Source organism: Myotis yumanensis, unplaced genomic scaffold, assembly GCF_028538775.1.
Source record: "Myotis yumanensis isolate MYYU_CA2020_CCGP unplaced genomic scaffold, mMyoYum1.0.hap1 SCAF_12, whole genome shotgun sequence".
Lineage (NCBI taxonomy): Eukaryota > Metazoa > Chordata > Mammalia > Chiroptera > Vespertilionidae > Myotis > Myotis yumanensis.
The window spans coordinates 43,549,128-43,571,587 of record NW_027223763.1 but is presented as its reverse complement, the minus strand read 5'-3'; the positions used below and the strand labels follow the sequence as shown (position 1 = coordinate 43,571,587).

The window sequence follows — 22,460 nt, the reverse complement described above, 5'->3', positions numbered from 1 at the left end:
CCCCACCCCCCGGAACCAACCAATCATGTTACTCCTTAGCAATAGTGATTGCTCCAAGGGGTGGGCATATGATCACAGAGCCAATCAGAGCTCTCCCCTGGGACAGATCTACTGAAACTAGGGAAATTATTGTTTCTTAAGACTGCAGGGTAAGAGCACAGGACTAAAAATCATGAGGCCTGGGTTCTAGTCCCATTTTGATCATGGACACATCATTTAAATTCTCTGAACCTCCATTTCTTCATCTGAAATTAGGTGCAGGTCAGAGAGAATTGTATTAGCAATTGCTTCGCCACCCCAGCCACCCCCTTACACCACTTTCTTTTGGCCCCAAGAGAATGCATTTCTACGACGACTTTGGCTTTATTTTCCAACAAGAGGGACACTTTAAGGTTTGCTATGAGAAATGAGAAGAAATGCTAGCCCAAAGTAGGGCTCCTTGGATGCTGCCACCACCTGTGCTGCTCTCTTCTCCCCAACCCTCCCCAAGACCCTGTAGGAGAAGGCTCTCCTAGCTGTCATCTAACTCTTCAACCCTCAATGTGCTCTCAGATGGAAGAACTGCAGTGACACCATTGGACACTGTGCTGTATCAAATAAATGTGCACAGTTGGAGGATGTCTGCCATATAATTTTAGAAACCTGTGGGAGCTAGATTAAATTAAGCTGATGACCAGACCAAGTCATCAGGCTGGGCCATTCTCATTCCCTAATCTAATCAGAACTCAGCCAGATAATTCTAGTTCCTGCATGACAGAGAACTCAGGAGAAAGTATCTAGGCCACTAAGTTCCCGGAGAGCAAAACACAGATTTGTGTTTATTTTCTTCACCACCACATCTCCAGCATTAGAACCGTGTGTAGGCTCCAATAAATACCTGACTGAATAAACTCTGACAGCCCGAGAGTGTCAGTGATTAGGCCAAGTTTGCCCAAGCAGGGTCAGAGTTGAGCCTAGACCTCAGGGACAGAGGAAGAGAAGAGAATAAATAATAATTGTTGAGGTCTTACTATGTGCCAGATGTTATTACCATAAAAATTAGTATTTTACTTAATTCTTTCAACACTATGTGGTAGGTACCACTATGATCCCCGCTCTACAGATAAAGCTTACCTAGCAGGTCACAGAGCAGGAGTATTGATCCACTCATTTGGCAAATAGTTATTGAGCACCTGCTATCTCCCCAGCACCATGTCTAACACGGGGATACAATGGTGAACAGGGTAGACATGGAGCTTATATTCTAGTGTGGGAGACATTGCACAGGCCCTGGTAAAACACAAATAACAGAGCCTGGCCGGTGTCGCTAAGTGGTTGAGCATCGACCTATGAACCAGAGGTCACAGTTTCTGGTCAGGGCACATGCCCAGGTTGTAAGCTTGACCCCCAGTGGGAAGGGTGCAGGAGGCAGCTGATCAATAATTCTCTCTCATCACTGACATTTCTCTCTCTCTTTCTCTCTCTCTCTCTCTCTCTCTCTCTTCCTTCCCCTCTGAAATCAATAAAATCATACTTAAAAACAAACAAAAAAAAACCTTACAATTACCTTACAAGCTGCAGAAACACAGAGGGAGCCTAAGACACATTTGTGGAGATAGAGGGGTTGGTTTCAGGAAAGACATGACTGGAGAATGTCTTATCTGACATCGGAGTTACTAGACTAGAGGATGAGGAGGAGGCAGCCATGTGTTCCCGTTGTTGTGGCTGTGAAACAGATTCCCCAAACACATACAGAACTGGCTTAAACTCAAGCCAGCATCTCTTATGCTCAAAAATCCTTGGGGTCTGGAATCCAGGCAGGGCACAGCAGTGACAGTTTGTGGCCTCAGCTGTAAGACTCCAAGTCCGGGGCTGGACTCACCTGGAGACCAGTTCGCTCACATGTCTAGTGGCTGATGCTGGCAGTTGGCTGGAGGCCTCAGTTCCTGTGTCATCTCTCTGCTTGGGTAGTTTGGATTTCCTCAAAATATGATGACTGCTCCCCAGAGCGAGACTCCCCCCCAAAACTACATCCTTTTAATGACCTAGAATTTATATTCCTTTGCAATATACAACCTAAAAAAAAAATTCTTTTAAAATTCTATAACAACTTAATAGTGTGCACTTGTTAGGGTCCAGGGCCTGTGCAACAAAACATCGCATGGATGAATTCATTTTATCCTTACAACCCTATGCAGTAGAAACTTTTATCAACCCCATTTTACAGATGAAGCACAGGGGTTAATGAAGTGCACACTGGGCACACCGCTGGCAAGGGTGCAGGGTCCGGATTTAAACCAGGCGGCCCAGGTATGTAACCTATACCGGCCGCCAAGCAGCTTTCAGACCTGCACCTGCCCGGTTCCCAGCCAGACTGCAGCTCCCACATCCCTCCGGGTAGACTGTCTGCAGCAACGGGTCACCAGGCCAAGGTCTCCGCGCTCGGGAGCCTTAGTCGCTCGTTCACTACGTTGTCCAAGAGGGTCTTCCGTTTTTGTTAAATACACGAGAAGTGCAACGCCGGGAAGTTCTTCCCGATGTCTAACCTCTGACCGTGTGACACAGCCTACGCGGGAGCCCTTGAGCGCGGCGCCCGAACCCGCGGCCACTAGGGGTCGCCGCGGCGTCCCCGGGCGGGAGGGCGGAGCGGCGCAGATCGCCGGGAGCATGTGGACGCTTGGACGCCGCTGGGCTGCCGGCCTCCTGTCCCGCTCGGCGCTGCGGGACTCGGCCCCGACCCGAGCTGGGACCCTGCGGCCGGCGAGGAGCATCGCACTCGGCGGCCGCCGATACCTGCGCGCCGGGACCGCCGCGGCCTGCGCGCCCCGCCAGGCGGTGAGTACCAGCTCGGCCGCCGCCCGGGCCGCGCGCCGACGCAGAGACGCGCACGACGGCGACGCTCTGCGCACGCGCGCCGCCCGGCTCCCGCGGGAACGGCGCGGGCGGCGGGCTGAGCGGGGCCGGGTCTGTGCGGCCGGAGCCGTGCCCCGCATCGGTGACCAGCGCAGGCTGTGCTGTGGCTGTCACTTCGGTCGCCACGGCTGCGCTGACTGCTCCTCCAGAGCCAACCTTTTTAAACAAGCCGCCTGCGCTCCGCACCCCCTGGCCCTCCTCCTCGGTTCACCTCTCAGCCCGTGCCCTCTGCCTTCTTTCTGGCCAAGGGCATGATGGCTCACGAGCCGTAACTGCAGCCTCTGACCCGTTCTCTTAGTGGTAACCGGAGTGGCCTTTGGAGAATGCAAATATTATCCCAACCCCTTAGAGCCCTTCGGTGCCCCCACCCCCGGGATGAAGTGCAGTGGAGGGTGTCCCTGTGCCATCTCCACTCGGGCTGCACCTTTTCTCTCCCTTCACAGGTCCCTGCCCTCCTGCCCTGGGGGAGACCATCTGAGAGGCCCCCTCTAGCTCTCCACTCACCAGCACCCCACCCACTCCCGTTCTTTTCTCTCTGGCCAGCTGGCCAGTAGGTTGGATGTAAGGCAGACTCGCTGGATGCTCAGCAGTTCCGTAGTGAAAGAAATTCAACAGGTCCCATTGTCTCCTGCAGATCCTTCAATCAATCAGTTCTGTCTGCAGTCAGAACCTCTTCTGGGCGCAGCGACTTCTGCCTCGTGCTGTTCCTCTTTGCTAGTTTTAGTCAAGTGCAAGGAGTGTCACTGATGCTTAGGGTGTCACCTGTGCCAATAGCCTAGATCAGTGGTTCTCAACCTTCCTAATGCCGTGACCCTTTAATACAGTTCTTCATGTCGTGGTGACCCCCAACCATAAAATTATTTTCATTGCTACTTCATAACTGTAATTTTGCTACAAATTGAACATAATGAAAGCATAGTGATTAATCACAAAAACAATATGTAATTATATATGTGTTTTCTGATGGTCTTAGGCGACCCCTGTGAAAGGGTTGTTCGACCCCCAAAGGGGTCGCGACCCACAGGTTGAGAACCGCTGGCCTAGATGGAGCAGCGCTGCCCAGTAGAACCTCCTGTGATGATGGTCCACAGCCACGTGAGACCACAAGACACTCAAAATGTGGCCCATGCAACGAAGGGACTGTTTACATCTTATTTTATTGCAATAAAATTACATTTAAAGGCTGCATGTGGCTCGTGGCTACCGTACTGGGTAGCACAGGCTCAGAGAGAGACTCAATGTAATACATTAAAAGAAAGTGAAAAGTCCTGAGGCATACACCTGGAAAACTCTAACACGGTTACTCTCCAATGGAGAAGTGGTGATATTTAAACTTTCACGAATGGACTGTAACACTGAGAAATGGTAATGTTCTTCTTAACTTTGGCTTTAGGGTTTGAGCCTCTACTGCCTCAACCAGATTCTCAATGTCAAAAAGCAGAATGTCTGTTTGATGAACTTGAGGACAACAGGAAGTTTGGGCAACCCAGGGTAAGATAAACACACCTTCCTCATCAAGTCTCTCTCTCTCTCTCTCTCTCTCTCTGTCTCTCCCCGCCCCACAACAACACACACACCAATATGTATACTACACATACACACACTCCTATTAACTTTCCCCCCCTTTTACCTAGACCAGTGGTCAGCAAACTGCGGCTCGCGCCACATGCGGCTCTTTGGCCCCTTGAGTGTGGCTCTTCCACAAAATACCGACTTCTGCGCATGGGCCACGAAGTTTCAGTCGCACTGTGTGTGCGCCCACACGTGGTATTTTGTGGAAGAGCCACACTCTAGGGGCCAAAGAGCCGCAGTTTGCTGACCACGGACCTAGACCATCCCATATGGAACCCATTTTCTCCCTCAGCAGCATCACTCACATGTGTCTCTCCACATCACTATGTGACATGTTATTTTCCATGAAGTACTACATTTTATGAATGTACCATAACTCATTGACCCCATCCCCTAATGTTGGACATTTAGGTTGTTTCCAGAGTTTTGTTATTATTCTCTTGGATGTCATGGTTGTTAGGGTAGTGCTTTACTGTGCTCTGCGTGGTCAAAGCCAGGTCGCCCTGTCCAGGTCTATTCCACAGAAAGGGGAAGAGCATGGAAGGCCTGGAAGTGGCACTTGACCCTCACTCACATTTTAGTGAGAAGGACTTGGTCACGTGGCCCCACCTCGCTGCAGGGAAGGCTGGGAAATGTGGTCCTGTGGGTGCCCTGGAGGAAGGAGGCGATGGGCTCTGGTGGAAAGCTGCCAGGCACTGCTCCAGGCTACCCTCTGCCACTGATACCTGCACGGACCTCCTCCCACCCTCCACACACACTGCCTCCAGCCCCAAGGCTGCAACCACAGCCCATGTGGTCACTCAGCTACCTCAAAGGTCAAGATGTCCAGGTGCTGTACAGGCCTCTCTCTCAGGTCGAGGAGTGGCATCTCTGACTTACACACACACACACACACACACACACACAGCACGGCAAGATAACTACCACCACAACTCCCATTCGGGAAAGAGACCTGTCCCTGGCCTGTGGAAGGGACGGAGTACCCCTAGGCAGCACTGGGACAACTGGCAGAGGGGGATGTTCCTCCATGAAACCCCAATTCTGCCACCCGGGAGTATCCTCCTTGTCCGTTACCCCCTGGCCCTGGGGGAGGCAGGCAGTGGGGAGCGTGTCCTGCTAGGGGCCAGGCAGCCTTTGCTGCCCGCTTCCTGCTGGTAGCGCTTGGGCTTTCAAAGGCCCTCATGTCTTTAAGGCTTCAGCAGGCTCTTGTAGGCCAGACTCATTTTTCTCTGATAACAGCATTTTTCTCAAAAACCTAGTAGTCTTCTGATCTCTTTACCCTGAGTCAGTCCTGTAGCCAGTAGCCACATCCAAATTTCTTCCATGGATGGAAGCCGCAGGCTGTCTTATTTTTTGCATCCTCACCCCATCCATGCTCAGCTCTTTCCATCTGTTTTTGCATCAGGATTGGATCCTCTTTTTGTCTTAATGAGAGGCCTTTGTTGTTCAGGGCCTACATTCTCCTCTGGCTTTTCCGTCCGTGTGCAGCCTTTAATCCCCAAATGCTTAGCTTCATCCCACCGACCTGCAGCTGTGCCAGTTCTCTCCTGCTTCACCTTTTTCGTGTCGCACCAGCTAACAGCACGGAGCCTCCCCTACCCCGGGACATGCTCACCATCCCCACAACTGCAGGTGTTGGCCTCCCAGGCAGCAGGTTCACAGGACCTCGAGTGCGCCCGGCCTGCTGTGTCCGTGTTCGTTGGCCCCTCCACACAGCCTCCGAGCCAGTGCTGCGAGCAGCCTATGTTAGCACCATTTCCAGCTCCTCCCCACACAGACTCTCTGCTGCTGTCCCCGTGTCCCTGCAGGTGGTCTCTGAGGCTCCGCGGGCCCTCGCAGGATGCCCCAAGTTCAGTTCCCTTCTTCAGGGTCTACTTCTGGCTTCTGGGAAGCACAGCTTTGTCCTGCTGTGAGTAGGAGGACAGCCCAACTGGCTGCTGTCGGGTAGCACCTGCCAAGCTCTTGCCTTTGTACTTTACGCCTGAGTCAGCTGTGTCTTTATGTTCCCACACTCCTCAGGACACGTCAGCCTCTGCTCCAGGTTGTCTCCAACACACCCAGCCAGGCCCACCACTCTCTAAGGAAGAGCCCCTTACCATCTCCTAATCAGTCCTGTAACCTTCCCCACATCTTACCCTTGAGGTGGGTGGTGGGTGGTCATCTGGCAGATCTCTCTGTCTTGCATGAATTATCTAACAGCCACTGGTGTCTTACCTTAGGCCTCCTGGAAACTCAGACGATGGAGTTGTCTGGGACACGTCTTGTAACCTACACATATTCCCTCATAGAGGCACCAAAGCTCATACAAGGAATTTTATTAGAGCAGTGTTTTTATTGTTGTAATTCACATACCCTGAAATTTACCATTTAAAAAAATGTACCATTTTGTGGTTTTGAGAATATTCACAGGTTGTGCAACTTTCACCACTAACTCCAGAACATTTTTATCATTCCACAAAGAAACAGCATGCCCATTGATAAACACTCCCCCTTCCTCCCTTCTCCAAGCCCCTGGCAACCACTAATCTACTTTCTGTTTCTATGGATTTATAGCAGTTTCTTAAAATTGAAATATAAGAGTGTCTCCAAGTTATAAGGGTACAGCTTGATAAAGTTTTTAAAAATGAACATAGCATGTGACTCAAAAATAGCTCAAGAAGTAGAATGTTACCAGCCCCTAGGAACAAGCCTCCTGCTCGCTTCTAGTTATTAACCCCTCGCTGCCCCAGAGTAACCACCATTCGGATTTCCAATAGCCTGGATTAATTTTGCCTGGTTGTTTACATGAACTGTATCATTAAATATAAATAGGTTTGTGTGTGGCTTCTTTGAGTTACCATTATGTTTGTGAGATTTGTCCATATTGTTATATTTATAGGCATTTCTGTTTTGCTATATAGTATTCCATTGCATGAATATGCCACAATTTATTAATCTGTATTACCTATGGGTACTTGGGCAGTGTGCATTCTGGGGCTATAGGGTACTTCTGCTAGGAACATTCTAATATAGTGCATATCTTTTGGTGAACCTAGGTATGTATTTCTTTTATTATTATTAAAGTATAGTATAGTTTTATTATAAAGTATAATATACAATATTATATTAATCTCAGGCATACAACATAGTGATTCAACGTTTATATACCTTAGGAAATGATCTAGTAATCATCAATAAATCCAGTAACCACCTGTCACCCTACAAAGTTATTATGATTTTATTAACTGTATGCCTTGTGCAGTACATTACATCCCCGTAACTTATTTATTTTGTAACTGGAAGTTTGTACCTCTTCATTCCTTTCACTTATTCTGCCCCTCCCCCACCCCTGCCACTTCACTTTGGCAACCATCACTTTGTTCTTATATCTATGAGTCTGTTTCTGCTTGGTATGCATTGCTGTTGAGTATATACCCAAGTGTGGAACTAATGGCATTTGTCCATATTCACTTTAGTAGATACTGCTCCAGAGTTTTACAAACTGATTGTCCCGTTTACTGGCCCCTCAGCAGTAAATGAAAGCTCTGCTTGTTTCACTTCCTGGCCAACCCTTGACATTATCTGTCTCTTTCATGTTAACCATTCTGGAGGTATCTCATAGCAATTTTTTAAATTTTCCCAAAGATTAACGAAGTTTTTCACTTTTTCATATGTTCATTGGATATCTTTTTATTGAATGAAATCTGTTCAAGTATCTCACCCATTTTTCTTTTGGGTTTTCTTTTTCTTACTGATTGGTAAGAGTTCTTTATACATTCTAGATACAAGTACTTTTTCAGATGTGTGTAATGCATAGACTTTACCCCACTTTGTGGTTTGCTGGGCATACATTTTAGTTTTAAAAGCAATGGAAACCTTATCGTCCAGCTGAAGGGGATAGGTTGAGTAAATAATATAAAATGAATATTATGAAAGTCCCTATGTGCTAAGATGGGACAATTTCTAATGTGCTTCATTTGTTTATTGAAAAGAATATAACATTTTTGGAAGGATACAGAAGAGGCTGTCATCATAGTTGACTCTGGGGATGAGTCTGCCTGTTTGGGAAGAAAAGCTTACTTTTCTGTTAGCCCTTCATATTTTTATTTTATTTTATTTTACTTTATTTTTGTTAATCCTCACCCAAGGATATTTTTTCCCCATTGACTTTTAGAGGGAGTGAAAGGGAAGGAGAGAGGGGGAAAGAGAGAGACAGAAACATTGATGTGAGAGAGACACATTGATTGGTTGCCCCAACTGGGACAGGGGATCGAAGCTGCAACCCAGATATGTGTCCTTGACAGGAATCGAACCCGAGACCTTTCGGTGTGTGGGCCGACACTCTAACTACTAAGCAACACTGGCCAGGGCTGTTTAAATTTTCACTCTGTACATGTTAGCTATTTTCCATCAGTTTTATAAATCTAAATGAAAAATAAATGTGGTGATTTGATGTTAATAAAACAGAGCGGTTTGATCGTATGTTTTTGGTGGTTTTTGTTTCCCTGCAGCTCCTTGGATGAGACCACCTACGAAAGACTGGCCGAGGAGACCCTGGACTCCTTGGCAGAGTTTTTTGAAGACCTTGCAGACAAACCGTACACATGTGAAGACTATGACGTCTCCTTTGGGGTACCTCTTCACTTATTTTCATTTTCCTGTTTCCTCCCTAAGAACTTTAGCTCACTAAAGTAAAGAATTCCCCTCCGGCAGAGGTAAGCATCCAACAGCATATGGTTAAGGTGAGACCAAAAGGCTAGGGTTCACGTTCCAGCCCTGCTCCACCAGGCTTGTAACCTTGGGCGCATCACTCAGCTTCTTTGATCCTCATTTTTGCTGAAAAATACAGATTCTGACGCTTCATTTGAGACCCATAAAGATAAATCAGAAAGGGACCCAGCATGTGTTTGTCTCATCGGGCAGGTGTGTGGAACACTGAACGAGACCACTAGTTCTTAGTGGAGTAAGATATTGCCTGCGAAATATTCCGACTACACTAACATGGGCCCCACTCCTGGGAGATTCTGATACAGAAGGTCAGGGTGCATTCATAGGAAGCATATATTTTAAAAGCTCAAGTGAGATTCTAATGTGCATCCTTAGGTCCCACCTCTAGGAGTTTTTTGTGTTTTGTTTTGTTTTTTTTAAAATATGTTTTATTGATTTTTTTACAGAGAGGAAGGGAGAGGGATAGAGAGTTAGAAACATCGATGAGAAAGAAACATCGATCAGCTGCCTCCTGCACTCCCTACTGGGTACGTGCCCGCAACCAAGGTACATGCCCTTGACTAGAATCAAACCTGGGACCCTTGAGTCTGCAGGCCGACGCTCTATCCACTGAGCCAAACCAGCCAGGGCTGTGTTGTGTGTTTTTTTAAGTTTTTAAATATATGTTTATTGATTCCAGATAGGAAGGGAGAGGGAGAAAGAGATAGAAACATCAATGATGAGAGAGAATCATTGATCAGCTGCCTCCTGCACACCTCCTGCTGGGGATCAAGCCCACAACTGGGCATGTGCCCTCGATCCTTCAGTCCGCAGGTCAAAGCTCTATCCACTGAGCCAAACCAGCTAGGGCCCTAGGAGTTATTATTTAATGGATATGGGGTGCAGCCCAGACAAGGCATTGCGGTTTTAAAGTTTTTTAAATCCCCTCCCCAGTTGACTCTAATACACAGCTTAAACCAGAACTATGGGACTGAATAAAACTTGAGCCTCAGATCCTGGAAGCCAGGGGACTGCTGGTGTAAATGGACTGGCCGCCAGGTGGCAGACCTTAGCAGTTGTCAGCCTTTGGATTTAGAATTACTGTATTGCTTAGGCCTTAGGGAGCAGTTCTTTTTTGCCATCCAGAGAAAATCCCCTGCAGAGGTTAATCCTCTTGACAGCACTTAATTAATATCAGGAAATGTCATGAAGTGTGCATGTTGGATTAAACCCTGGAATTATTTAGGACACCCAGCTGTCAGGCTAAAGTGATAGAAATACTGTTGGCTATAGCTGTTGGAGCTCTGGATAGAGAAGGGACTCCCTCAGAGGGAGCAGGCAGCCTGGCCAGTGTGGCTCAGTTGGTTGAGCATCATCCCCTGCACCAATAGGAGCAGGCCGCAAAGTCTGGTTGTAAGGACAGCAGGGAAGCAGGGACTTGGTAAAAAAATAGAGACAATGGTCAAGACAGGAATGAATGCCTTCCAGGCAGTTTTAACGGTTACCGGCAGCCGAGCATGCAGCAGTGTCCAGGCAGGGTTTTAGAAGTGCCATACAGATAGCCTTAGAGGGATGGTTCGAGCTAGGAAAGTTACAGGTCCCCCTTCTCCTAGCTACCAAGGGCTGTAGCTAAAGGCAAATCAAGTCACGGGCTAAACGCTGCTACACATGCAAGCATTTATTAACAGGTCACAAAAACCGTTACACCACCTGTTCTCATAGGATTGCTGAAGCCCCACCTTGACCCAAATACTTTGAGTAAATATTTTATTAGAAGCAGCTGGATTCTGCTGACCTCACTGAGTCCAGCAACAAAAGCTTCTGCTCAGCGGTGGGTCACAGGACCTCACTGAGTCCTCCCTCCAGTGTCTCCCTGAACAGTGATTCAGCTGCTGGGCTTCCAGATCCTGTAGTCCACTCCTGCAAGGGAAGAGGCACCTGTCTGTTTTTCCAGCCAGTCCATATACCTTGAGTATCATACGACTCACCAGCATAAAATTATTCCTGGCAAATTATTTGCTGAAGACATATAGTAGCTGCCTCTGTAGTTTAGACTTCTGATTAAATACTTTGAAATGCTAGCTATCCTTAGGTATGATTCCTGATTAGAATCTTTCAAGTGCTAACTTACATATTTCACATATAAGACATGTCAATGCAAGAAGCATTCAAAAAAAAAGAAGCATTCAAACCTTTTGAGAATTTTTGTGAGTTTTTTGAGCCAAGTTGACGATGATTGCCGGGAAGCAAAATCTCAACAGGTTGAGAAAATGCTCTGGAAAAATGGCAGTTCTGCACCCTGCTTTGTACATTACAATCAGAAGAGGACAGAGAGGGCGTAAATGGGTTACATGAAATCCATTGGTGATAGATTAGGGAGGCAGGAGAAGGCAACGCGGGGAAACTTCAGGAATTGGATAAAAAGTAAAATGATAGCCCTGGCCGGTTTGGCTCTGTGGTTACAGTATTGTCGGCCCAAGGATTGAAGGGTTTCGGGTTCGATCTGGTCAATGGCACGTAATTCCCGGGTGCAGGCTCGATCCCCAGCCCAGTCCGGGCACGTGCAGGAGGCAACCAACCAATCGATGTCTCTGTCTCTGTCTCTGTCTCTGTCTCTCTTTCTTTCTCTCTCTTCTCCACTTCCCCTTCCACTCTCTCTAAAAAGATAATCAATGGAAAAAGTATCCTCGGATAAGGATTAACAAAAAATAGACACCTACTTCTTTTACACGGATGGGTACAGGGTAGTTAACAGTCAATAATTAACTCGATGACAGTGGGGATTTGTGACCTCTGCTCTGGTGCAGTATCTACTCTTTGAGGGGTCCAGAAAAAGGACATCACTTAGACATTCCAAAAGTATCTTATTGTGGCTGCAAAAAGACAATAGGCTTAATTAAGGTAAAGGCTGACTTTTGTCAGGGAAGATTCTGGCCTAGGACATGACTGCCTGCCATAACCTGCTTTTAGTTAGGGCGTTTTCATTCCAGACCATCCTTTGTGGCTGCTCTAGTTCTCTGGGTTGTAAGGTCGCCACCCAGGCCTCCCCCGAGCTTGTCAGGTGGCGTATAGACAGCAGAACACCTCTAACTCTGCTCCTTGAGCTTTCTTGGATACAGTCTCTCCTGCCCTCAGGGCTCCGGGGAGAAGAAATTTTACTCTACGCTCCTGAGTTCTTTCAGCTGCTCTAATAAATCTACATAAGACAGATTAACAAGGGGAAATAACCAATTTTAATTACATACAGACACAGGAGAACCCCACATATACGAGAGTCGGAAACCCCATATACATGAGAGGGGACAGTTAAAATGAGGTATATGCCCTAACCGGTTTGGCTCAGTGGATAGAGCCTCAGCCTGCGGACTCAAGAGTCCCAGGTTCGATTCCAGTCAAGGGCATGTACCTTGGTTGCGGGGATGTTTCTCTCTCATCGATGTTTCTAACTCTCTATCCCTCTCCCTTCCTCTCTGTAAAAAATCAATTAAAAAAATAATAAAATAAAATAAAATGAGGTATGTATGTCATCCTGAGCTGAGAATGAGGTATGGCACCTTGGGGCTTCAGAGGGGAGGAAGGTCACTGCAGGACAATAAAAAGAGCAAATGTTTTGTAATTAGAAGTCTGCCCTGTCATATAAATACGCCATAAAAAGTTATTTCTGGTAATAACTTTTATTATGGTCAAGGCCCCAAATATAAATCCCTTAAGGGAGAGGTAAATGCTTCTCTTGGGGCTGCAGGGTTTCCGTTGCCTTGCCCTCAAAATAATTCACATGCCCAAGTGGCACATTTTGGGGAGGCCTGTTCTGAACCCCTCCAGGGTCCCGTGGGGTGTGAAGCCCTCTGCTGCTCCAGGCAGACTGGTCCTCCCTTGCCCAGTGCTCAGGATGACTGTGGAGCACCATCACCCTGCATTCTCACTGTCTGTCTGCACATTGGCTCCCATGATGGGACTGACTTCCTGGCAGCAGGGACACTGTCCATGCTTGGTACCCCAATGCCTGGAGGACATTGCCAAGTAATAATGTTGATTCACTGTGTCAACGAAATGGGGCCCACGTTCCTCTCCAAAACACACTTTCATTGATGCTACTCAGCATTTACAGATATTTTGCCAACTTGCTGCTGGCCAAGTTTGCAAATGAAAGCAGTAATCCAGATACACCCAAGAACACATTTGTTCTTTTTAGAGAGAGAATTTGCTTGTTGCCATGTTCTTCATGCACTAAGTTGCTGGCCTATTACTGCTATAGAGCACGGGTTTCTTAACCTTTGGGGGTCAGGACCTCCTGTAAGAATCTGTCTGCTCTAGACCCTCTCCTGAGAAAAACTTCTCCACACATCCATCTGCGCAGCTTCAGGGTGGGGGCTGTTTGCAGATCCCTGAAAACCACCTCTGGGTCTCAGGTTATGGACACTTGCTTCACAGTCACTATTCTTACTCCTTCATGGGAAGTCAGTGTCTGCTTTAGGAGTGTGGGGAGCCGCATATACTAGAAATCCCCTAACTTAATGTGCTACCCCATATGTGTCTATTTCTATAAGTCAGTTGGTGACAACAGAAATGGCTATGTTTGCTTCCACTGGTGTAGAGCTGCTATTGACGGGCGGGAGTGAATGAGCTTCGCCAGCTGTGGCTGGGGTCTGTTCTGATTAACCTGTGCCTGTATTTCAACAGCTGCTAAATGTCTCTAACTCTCTCACACACGCTGCCGCCTTTAAATCTGTCCACATTCCCAAAATAGACTCAGAGGGCCACCTCAGGAATAGCAATAAAGAACAAGGCGGGCCTCTTCGTCTGGTCTATTGCAGACAGCTCCAAACGCAGTACGAACTCCTGGAGAACCAGTAAGGCAGCCCGTTTCCTTCCTGCTCTCGCACTTTCCTTCCGAAACAGCTTCAAGCTCCATAGAGGGGGGAAATCTAATGACACACAGTGAACAGGAAGGAGGTGGGGGTGGTGCGTGTTGAGACTTTCTGCCTTGCATAACTTGGCCCTTAACTTTGACACAAGTTATCACAGTACCTGGTTATAGACGCTTCTGCTTCCTCATTCATTCATCCAAAATGTATCTTGCATGAAGAATGGGTGTGCTAGACCCTGAAGATGCTAGGATGAACAGACAGATCTGCTCACAAGATGCTTCAAGTAGCAGAGGGTCGGGGGCAGGTTCACATTCACATCATTCATTTTCCCAACGTCTCTATGATTTCTCTGCTTCTTTTTAATCAGAAAAAAAAAAAAGGTTATTAAAAAATAATCAAATAGCATCCTCCACATCCAGGCCCATCAGTTAGCTTATTCCTGGCACTTTCTCCGTCCTTTCCATAGCTCTGTGTGTGTGTGTGTGTGTGTGTGTGTGTGTGAACCAAACACAAGATGTAAGAACCATTCAGGGCCCCTGGTTTGGACGGGGGCTCTGGAAGGCACAGGGAAAGGACACCGTGGATCTCTGCGGGTTGTGCAGGGGTGGGGAACAGCGAGAGGCTCCCCAGCGCCCCAACCCCAGGAAAAGGAGCTTGGCCTGGTAGCTGTTTCTTTACTATCCCGCATGTTCTAAAGAGACCTCAGGACTCGGGACTGAAGGGCTCTTTGTTGAAAGAGTGTTTTCAAATTTAAATGAGCATTTATTGAGCAAAGTTGGACCAACTGGTCTTTTGAAGAAGTCAGGGCTGTTGCAGAGGAAAATAAAGCTGGGGAGGCGCATCTGTGAAGCTGAAGAGGTGCCTGGGAAGGGTCTGGAGTGTCTGCCTTCTCCCAGCAGCATCGGGGCCAAGACGAGCAAAGCAGATGGTTCTGTTACTTCCTTCTTTCTTGCCTGACTTCCTTTTTTGGGGAATGAACCTATCCTATCTCAGGTGTGGGCCACCGTGGTACTCCAGGAGAGCTGGTGTCCGAGGTTTTTAACGCCCTTTAGCATGTTCTGCTGGCGGCTGTGCAAACAAGGCAGAGATAGGCATACGGATCTTCTGTGCTGCAGCAGCAATACCTCAGACAGGCCGCTCAGCCCTGCGTGCCTCCGTTTCCTCCTCTCTAGAGGAGAAGAGTGATTACCTTCGCCTTGCTGAGCTCCCAGGGAAGGAGGGAAGGCACTGTGAGACAGAAGTTTATGAGTAATCATGGTCTGATTCTGAGAGCAATGTTCTTTCTGCATGACCTTCTTCCTATTTCTGAAAACCAAAGACATTTCTTTATGCCGTGTATTGCGTACTTATATGAATGCAAAGTGTTGAGCTATCACAAAATACGGAGCAATTATGATGAAGTGATAACTTTTTCCTCTTTTCCTCACGCTTTTGTCCACCTGATCCCCTAGAGTGGTGTTTTAACAATTAAACTGGGCGGCGATCTAGGGACCTACGTGATCAACAAGCAGACCCCGAACAAGCAGATCTGGTTATCTTCGCCATCCAGGTACGTTCCGAAGTCCAAGTCGCGCCTTGTTAGCTTGTTGGAAACATGACGTGTGGACCATTGAAGAGGGTGTCCCCCTCCGGCTTTAGAGTCTGTGTGAGCCAACCTTTCCTGACAGCAAGTCTCCTTCTCAGTAGGAAAGTTTACTCTGGTCATGTGACTTCTGTCTGTTGATCATCTGGCTGCTGTACGCAGATATTGGGTTGTGAACAAGATCTGAAGTGAAAAGTGTATAACTTGTCAGAACCCGGCCTGGACAGGTTTTCTCTATTAAATCGTTGCCCTGCTTTTTAAAAAGCCACTTTTGATATTGCAGCATCTGAACAAGCTGTACTTTGTCTTCAAAGCAAGTTAAAGTTTGACCTCTGGTTTGTTTTGAGCATCTCAGTTAAAGGTTAGTTGAATTCCATTTGCAGAGTTGAGCTATGTGCTCTGTGGGGGTGGGAGAGTGTTTTACGCTGCTATTCCAGGCATTTAATCCCTGCTGCCTTTTCCATTGATGTGTTTTCAATCTAGTGGGATAAAAGGTTGTGTGGAGATGGCCTGTGCTGCATCTCAAAGCCTGCGAACATGCAGGGAGAGAGGGTTCCTCCTCCTTCTGGCTGCAGTTGAAGTGGTTTTAAGAACATAAAAGAGAGATGTCCACTGAAAGCTCGTAGGCCAACCTTTGTGGGTCATTCATTAACCCTTCCAAAGAGAACATACTGACTGTGAATTGGGAAAGGTTCAGATATAACTAGACATAGAATTCTTTGAAAGCGTGATGGCGTTTGCATTTTTAAAAATTTTTACTTGTCACCTGCCCCAACCTTGATATCAGTTTTAGGCAGTTAATATACTGTTAGTCAGTTTAATAAAACATTATGCGCCCCCTCATCCCAACCACATCTAGGGAGTATGTTATAATTCAACAAAAACAATTCCAGAAATCACTGTCATTTCTGGTAAGGCCCTTAATCACAAATTGATTGCTTTTTTAGCCTATGCTCATTTGAAGTTGAGGGGTTTCACCCTGTGTGGGCCTGTTCTCTTTGGCCTCAAACAGTTGTCTCATTCCTAACTGTGGTCACGCATGAGTGCCGTACATTCTTATCCTTCATCTTCAGAGGAACCAGTATGAGAAACTGGGTGGATCCGCTCAAGTCCAGCCATCAGCTTTGGGGATCTGTGGCTTTGTAAACACTGGGCAGGGCACCAGGAGCAACGGTGATGGCTCCACTAAAAGAACTCTTTGTTGTGTCTGGAAACTGAAAAGTCCATATCGTACTTGAACACACATACCAGCAATGTGATCCGGCCCCCACCATGTTTAGAAGCATATACTTCTGGATAATAATTCCTGGAAATTCCAAGTTGTACTATTTTTTTTAAATCTGTAATTCATGCCCTAGCTGGTTTGGCTCAGTGGATAGAGCGTCGGACTGCGGACTGAAGGGTCTCAGGTTCGATTCCGATCAGGGCACATGCCCGGGTTGCAGGCTCGATCCCCAGTTGGGGGGCGTGCAGGAGGCAGCCGATCCATGATTCTCTCTCATCATTGATGTTTCTATCTCTCCCTCTCCCTTCCTCTCTGAAGTCAATAAAAAAATATATTTTTTAAAAGTCTGTAATTCATGATGGAAATCTGGAGAGAAAATCTGCCAAGCAGACATTTTCTTTTCTTTTCTTTTAAATAAATGTAACATTGATTTTAGAGAGAGAAGGAGGTGAAGGAGAGAGAGAGAGAGAGAAACATTAATGGGCTGCCTCCTGTACACCCCCTACTTGGAATCGAGCCCACAATCTGGGCATATGCCCCAATCAGGAATCGGACTGTGACCTCCTGGTCCATAGGTCGACGCTCAACCACACTGGCCGGGCTGTGTAACTATTCTTAAATAGTAAGACCCTAAGAAGTCAAATATACGCCTCATTAAACATTAATTTCTAGAGTTTCACTCTGTGGAATCAGTGTTTCTTCTAAAGCGCTGTCCTCGGGATGAGCTATGTGTGTTTTGTCTTGTAGTGGCCCCAAGCGCTACGACTGGACCGGGAAGAACTGGGTGTACTCCCACGACGGCGTGTCCCTCCATGAGCTGCTGGCCGCGGAGATGACGGAAGCCTTCAAAACCAAACTGGACTTATCTTCTCTGGCCTATTCTGGAAAAGACACTTGATGCCCAGCCCCGTTGGAAAGACAGTAGAAGCTCCAAAGCCAAGACCCAGCTTCCTTCTGCAGCCGAATGTCTAGTTTGTTCCGATCCTGCTTTTGAGGGCAGTTGCATTGTGGGTAACAGCTCTGGGAAAAGAATACGTCGCCTCCCACCCTACCTCTGACTTTGGATGATTAATTTCCATAGCGTTTTTGGACTTATTGTCTGATTTCCTCCCTCACATGATACCTGTATCTATAATGCCTCCATACCCATATATTAAGCCTTGCAACAAAGAAAAATCGTATAAGGAAAAATTCTGAGAGGAGAAATGAATTGGCTTCACTATTGGTTCTTTCAAGGACTTAGAGTGAAAAACTGCATGAAGAGTGGCTGGCTGAACTCACCCTTGTCTCAAGATGAGACTCATTAAAGAGTAGCCTCTAAGTGTTCCCACGCCTCTTGAAAATATAGACACTTAAGCCTGTTACTATTGAAGGGTCAGTGGCAACTCGGGAATTCTCAAACCGAAGACCATACTCTCTTTGTGCTTTGTGTCTGCCAGGGTGTATGTAGCCTGCAGGGGGTGTCTCGGAGATATGGTGCTGTTTCTTCCATATATACATATACAGGGTGTCCCAAAAAATGTATACACACTTTGAATAATTATTCATTCCAGTGGGTTAAATCTGAAAAGAAAGAAGCATCAGCTGAGGCTATCAGCTGTTAAAGTGTGTATACATTTTTTGGGACACCCTGTATATGTACATACATACATTTAAATATGTTTGAGTGTATGTATTTTTTTAATCTTTTTTTATTTTTTTATTTTAGGGTCAGTATAGAATCAGCTGCTGCAGCACAGGTCTGAGGATGCAAAAGGTCTCCCAAAGTCAAGAGCGGAAAAGGCATCTCCATGAGCTCATAGATGTTGTATAATAAATGAAAGGGAGCCGAGGAGGCTCTTTGTAAATGGTGAGGGGCCAACCAAATGAGAGAGATGGTTGTGTTAATGCAAAGAACCCTGGCTTACACTTGGCTCAGCCCAAAGTGCTGTCTCTGGGCAAGATTCACGTACCGGCTGGCCCTCTGTCTTCTGTGTGTTAGATGAGACAGTTGGGTTAGATAGAGGATAGTGGATTCCCAGTTCAGACAGCCAGCATTCCTGTCAGGCAACGTTGTAACAGCTAGCTCAATTACCTCTGCTAGGGGTGGCAGGAACCTTTTTTTTTTAAGCTTTAGAATAAAATATATGATTATTAGAATTACTTGAATGTCCACTGAATTCATGTTTAAATAATAACCTGTATTGTGCCCTTACTGTGCTGATATGCTATAGACTGAATGTTTTTGTTCCCCCAAAATTCTTATGTTGAATCCTAATCCCCAAAGTGATGGTCTTAGGAGGTGGGGCCTTTTGGAGGTGATTAGGTCTTACAGGGTGAGCCCTCATGAATGGAATCAGTCCCCTTATCAAAGAAGCCCCAGAGAGCTCCCTCACCCCATCTACCATCGGGGGACACAGCAGCCTGTGAACCAGACACTGAGTCTGCTGGGACCTTTATCTCAGACTCCCAACCTCCACAATTGTGAGAAATAAATTCTGTTGTTTGTTAACATCCAGTTTATAGTATTCTGTCATAGCAGTTTGAATGGACTAAGACGGCCTACAACACCATAAGACCTCATTTTGGTACTTTCAGGAACATTAAAACTCATCTAAAGTTATAGCCATTATTTTCTTACTAAAGAAAGATTTATTAATAAAACAATGTAAACAGCCCTAGCTGGTTTGGCTCAGTGGATAGAGCATCAGCCTGCGGACTGAGAGGTCCAGGGTTCGATTCCGGTCAAGGGCATATGCCCAGGTTGGGGGCTCGATCCCCAGTGTGAGGCGTGCAGAAGGCAGCAGATCAATGATCCTCTCTCATCATTGATATTTCTCTCTCTCCCTCTCCCTTCCTCTCTGAAATCAATAAAAACATAATAAATAAAACAATATAAACGAATGTTCAATGGGTATTAAAATATTTCTTTTTTCAGAAAGAACATTATTGTTTAGTTTGGTGGAAATTTTGAGTGTGGTAGGTCAGAATCAATGAGAATATAAAATCGTGTGTGGCCTGCCTGGTGTGGCTCAGTGGTTGAGTGTTGACCCATGAACCAAGAGGTCACCAGTTTGATTCCAGGTCAGGGCACATGTCTAGGTTTCGGGCTCAATCCCCAGTAAGAGGGGTACAGGAGGCAACCGATCGATGTTTCTATCTCTATCCCTCTCCCTTCCTTGATCTCTAAAATCAATTTTAAAATCAATTTTTTAAAAATCATGTGTGGGTGTGTGTGTGTGTGTGTGTGTGTGTGTGTGTGTGTGTGTGTGTTTGTGTTTTAGTCTTATTTTAATGAAAGTTTCATTGTACCTTACTTGGAACTCAGGCGCATTCATCTATCTGGACACAACATAGAACTTAAAGAGGTATTAATCAGGGGCCCTAACATGAAAAAGGAAGTTAGGGAATCAGCGCTCTTGATGCTTTCCTTATTGGCCAGCCTTTCAGGCCTATTTACTTTAACTTCACACACAATTCTAACTGGTTTGATGACTTAGTTTCTAAGGCCCTGGGAGATTCCCATGAAGTCAGTGAAAGGGCTGCAAGCACAAGAACGGCCACCAGGGGGCAAATGAAATCCTGCTCTGACAAGCAAAGGAAAAGCACCGGGCGCAGGTAGCTTCCCTCCTGCCCCCTTAATCCTGGACCATCATCACAGTTACTGTGCAAACTCATGCAAAGAATGAGTTTTCAGGAAAATGTTGTAAGCATTCCGTATAACAACGAAGGCAAAAAAATGTGTAATATAATTTTATTTTTTTTTAAAAAAAACATTTATTTTATTTTATTTTAATATATTTTATTGATTTTTTACAGAGAGGAAAGGAGAGGGATATAGAGAGTCAGAAACATCGATGAGAGAGAAACATCGACCAGCCGCCTCCTGCACACCCCGCACTGGGGATGTGCCCGCAACCAAGGTACATGCCCTTGACCGGAATCGAACCCGGGACCCCTCAGTCCGCAGGCTAACGCTCTATCCACTGAGCCAAACCGGCCACGGCATATAATTTTATTTTTAAAAATGTATTTTTACTGATTTCAGAGAGGAAGGGAGAGAGAGAGAGAGAGAGAAACATCATGATGAAAGACAATCATTGATTGGCTGCCTCCTGCACCCCCCACACTGGGGATTGAGCCTGCAACCTGGGCATGTGCCCTGACCAGGAATCAAACCTTGACCTCCTGGTTCATAGGTCGATGCTCAACCACGGAATTACACCACCGGGCATGTGTATTATAATTTTAGAAAGCTTTCAGTTTCATTTAGCTTCCTGAGTGGATATACCTTTAACCACTGGAAAATAAAACTATATAGAATGACTTATCTTCTCTCTGAAGATACAGAGAAGAACTGGGGTGTATAAAAGAGGACCTGAGGTGGTTGTTTTATTATTTAATCAGAATTTTAAAAAATTAATCCAAACTCTCACTCGCTTATTGACACTAGCCTCCGTTTTCTTACTTGTACATTGGAGATGTCTAACTTGCAGTGCCTGGGCCCACATGCAAAGCACTCAATACCTGACAAATATTGTTATCACATGTGCAGCTTAATTTCATATTCAAATGTGGAGTTGTCCCATGAAGTATTTATGACATCCTCTACTCACCTCAAACTTAGTCAAAATGCTCATTTTGAGACCTTGGGGATGGAGTCTGTTTCCATAGAACAATCTCTCGTGCTCCCTACAGTGCTGACTTGTACTCATCTTCTGCATAGCTTCTAAAAACAATTTGGCCAGCCGAAACCGGTTTGGCTCAGTGGATAGAGCGTCAGCCTGCGGACTGAAGGGTCCCGGGTTCGATTCCGGTCAAGGACATGTACCTGGGTTGCGGGCACATCCCCAGTGGGAGATGTGCAGGAGGCAGCTGATCGATGTTTCTAACTCTCTATCTCTCTCCCTTCCTCTCTGTAAAAAATCAATAAAATATATTTTAAAAATAAAAAAAAATAAACACAATTTGGCCAACTTTAAGTTTGACCATTTGTATTAAGTAGTAGGTTTACAATATGTTCTTCAAGCTATACCTGCTCCCAAAATCTAATAACCCCATTACCACCTTTAAAGCAAGACCATGTTTATAAATGTGACATTTGTGCGGATGCTTTGCACAAGGTTGCCAAGGAAAGTTGGCTCCCCACCCTCAAGGTGGGGAATGTGAGGGCGTGCACGGACAGTGCGAAGTTGACTTAAAACTCTAAGTAAAGTTTATTAAGTTAATTTTAGGGAACGTTGTGGAGTGAAAGAAGATGCAGTGTCGAAGATTGAGAAAGGTATGTTGAGATGGTTTGGACATATAGAGAGTATGAAAGAAAGGAGATAGACGAAACAAGTATACAAGACGAGTGTGGATGGGAGAGTTGGAAGGGGTCGACCTCAGCGAATGTACCTCAGTCAGATTGAGGACGTTTTTAGCAAAGGCCAGCTTAGGAGTACCCTAATTAAGTTAATAACAATGTACCTACCAATATAGTTTAAGTTTAAAAAATTTGGCTCTCAAAAGCAATTTCAGTCGTTGTACTGTTGATATTTGGCTCTGTTGACTAATGAGTTTGCCAACCACTAGCCTAGGCTGTCCTGTTGTTTCTTCTATGCCCTTCGTCGTTTTACTGTCCTAAGTGTGCTTTTGCTGCAGCCAATAAATTCTT

The 22,460-nt window shown here is 46.1% G+C and overlaps 1 protein-coding gene across 1 annotated transcript; it reads left to right on the top strand.

Annotated features, from left to right (window-relative positions):
* Positions 1-2,646: 2,646 nt before the first annotated feature.
* FXN (frataxin) lies at positions 2,647-19,700 on the top strand. Its single transcript, XM_070431545.1, has 5 exons — positions 2,647-2,814; positions 4,286-4,383; positions 8,955-9,075; positions 15,470-15,567; positions 17,573-19,700. Exons 1-5 carry the CDS (start codon positions 2,647-2,649, stop codon positions 17,721-17,723), a joined length of 636 nt encoding a protein of 211 aa, XP_070287646.1. The 3' UTR covers positions 17,724-19,700.
* Positions 19,701-22,460: the final 2,760 nt, after the last annotated feature.

What these genes read in the sequence shown, in the direction of transcription:
- FXN (XM_070431545.1), top strand. Translation starts at nt 2,647, where the DNA reads ATGTGGACGCTTGGACGCCGCTGGGCTGCCGGCCTCCTGTCCCGCTCG. An exon ending in GGAAGTTTGGGCAACCCAGG is followed by an intron (nt 4,384 to 8,954) that starts GTAAGATAAACA and finishes GTTTCCCTGCAG; the next exon opens with CTCCTTGGATGAGACCACCT. An exon ending in TGGTTATCTTCGCCATCCAG is followed by an intron (nt 15,568 to 17,572) that starts GTACGTTCCGAA and finishes TTTGTCTTGTAG; the next exon opens with TGGCCCCAAGCGCTACGACT.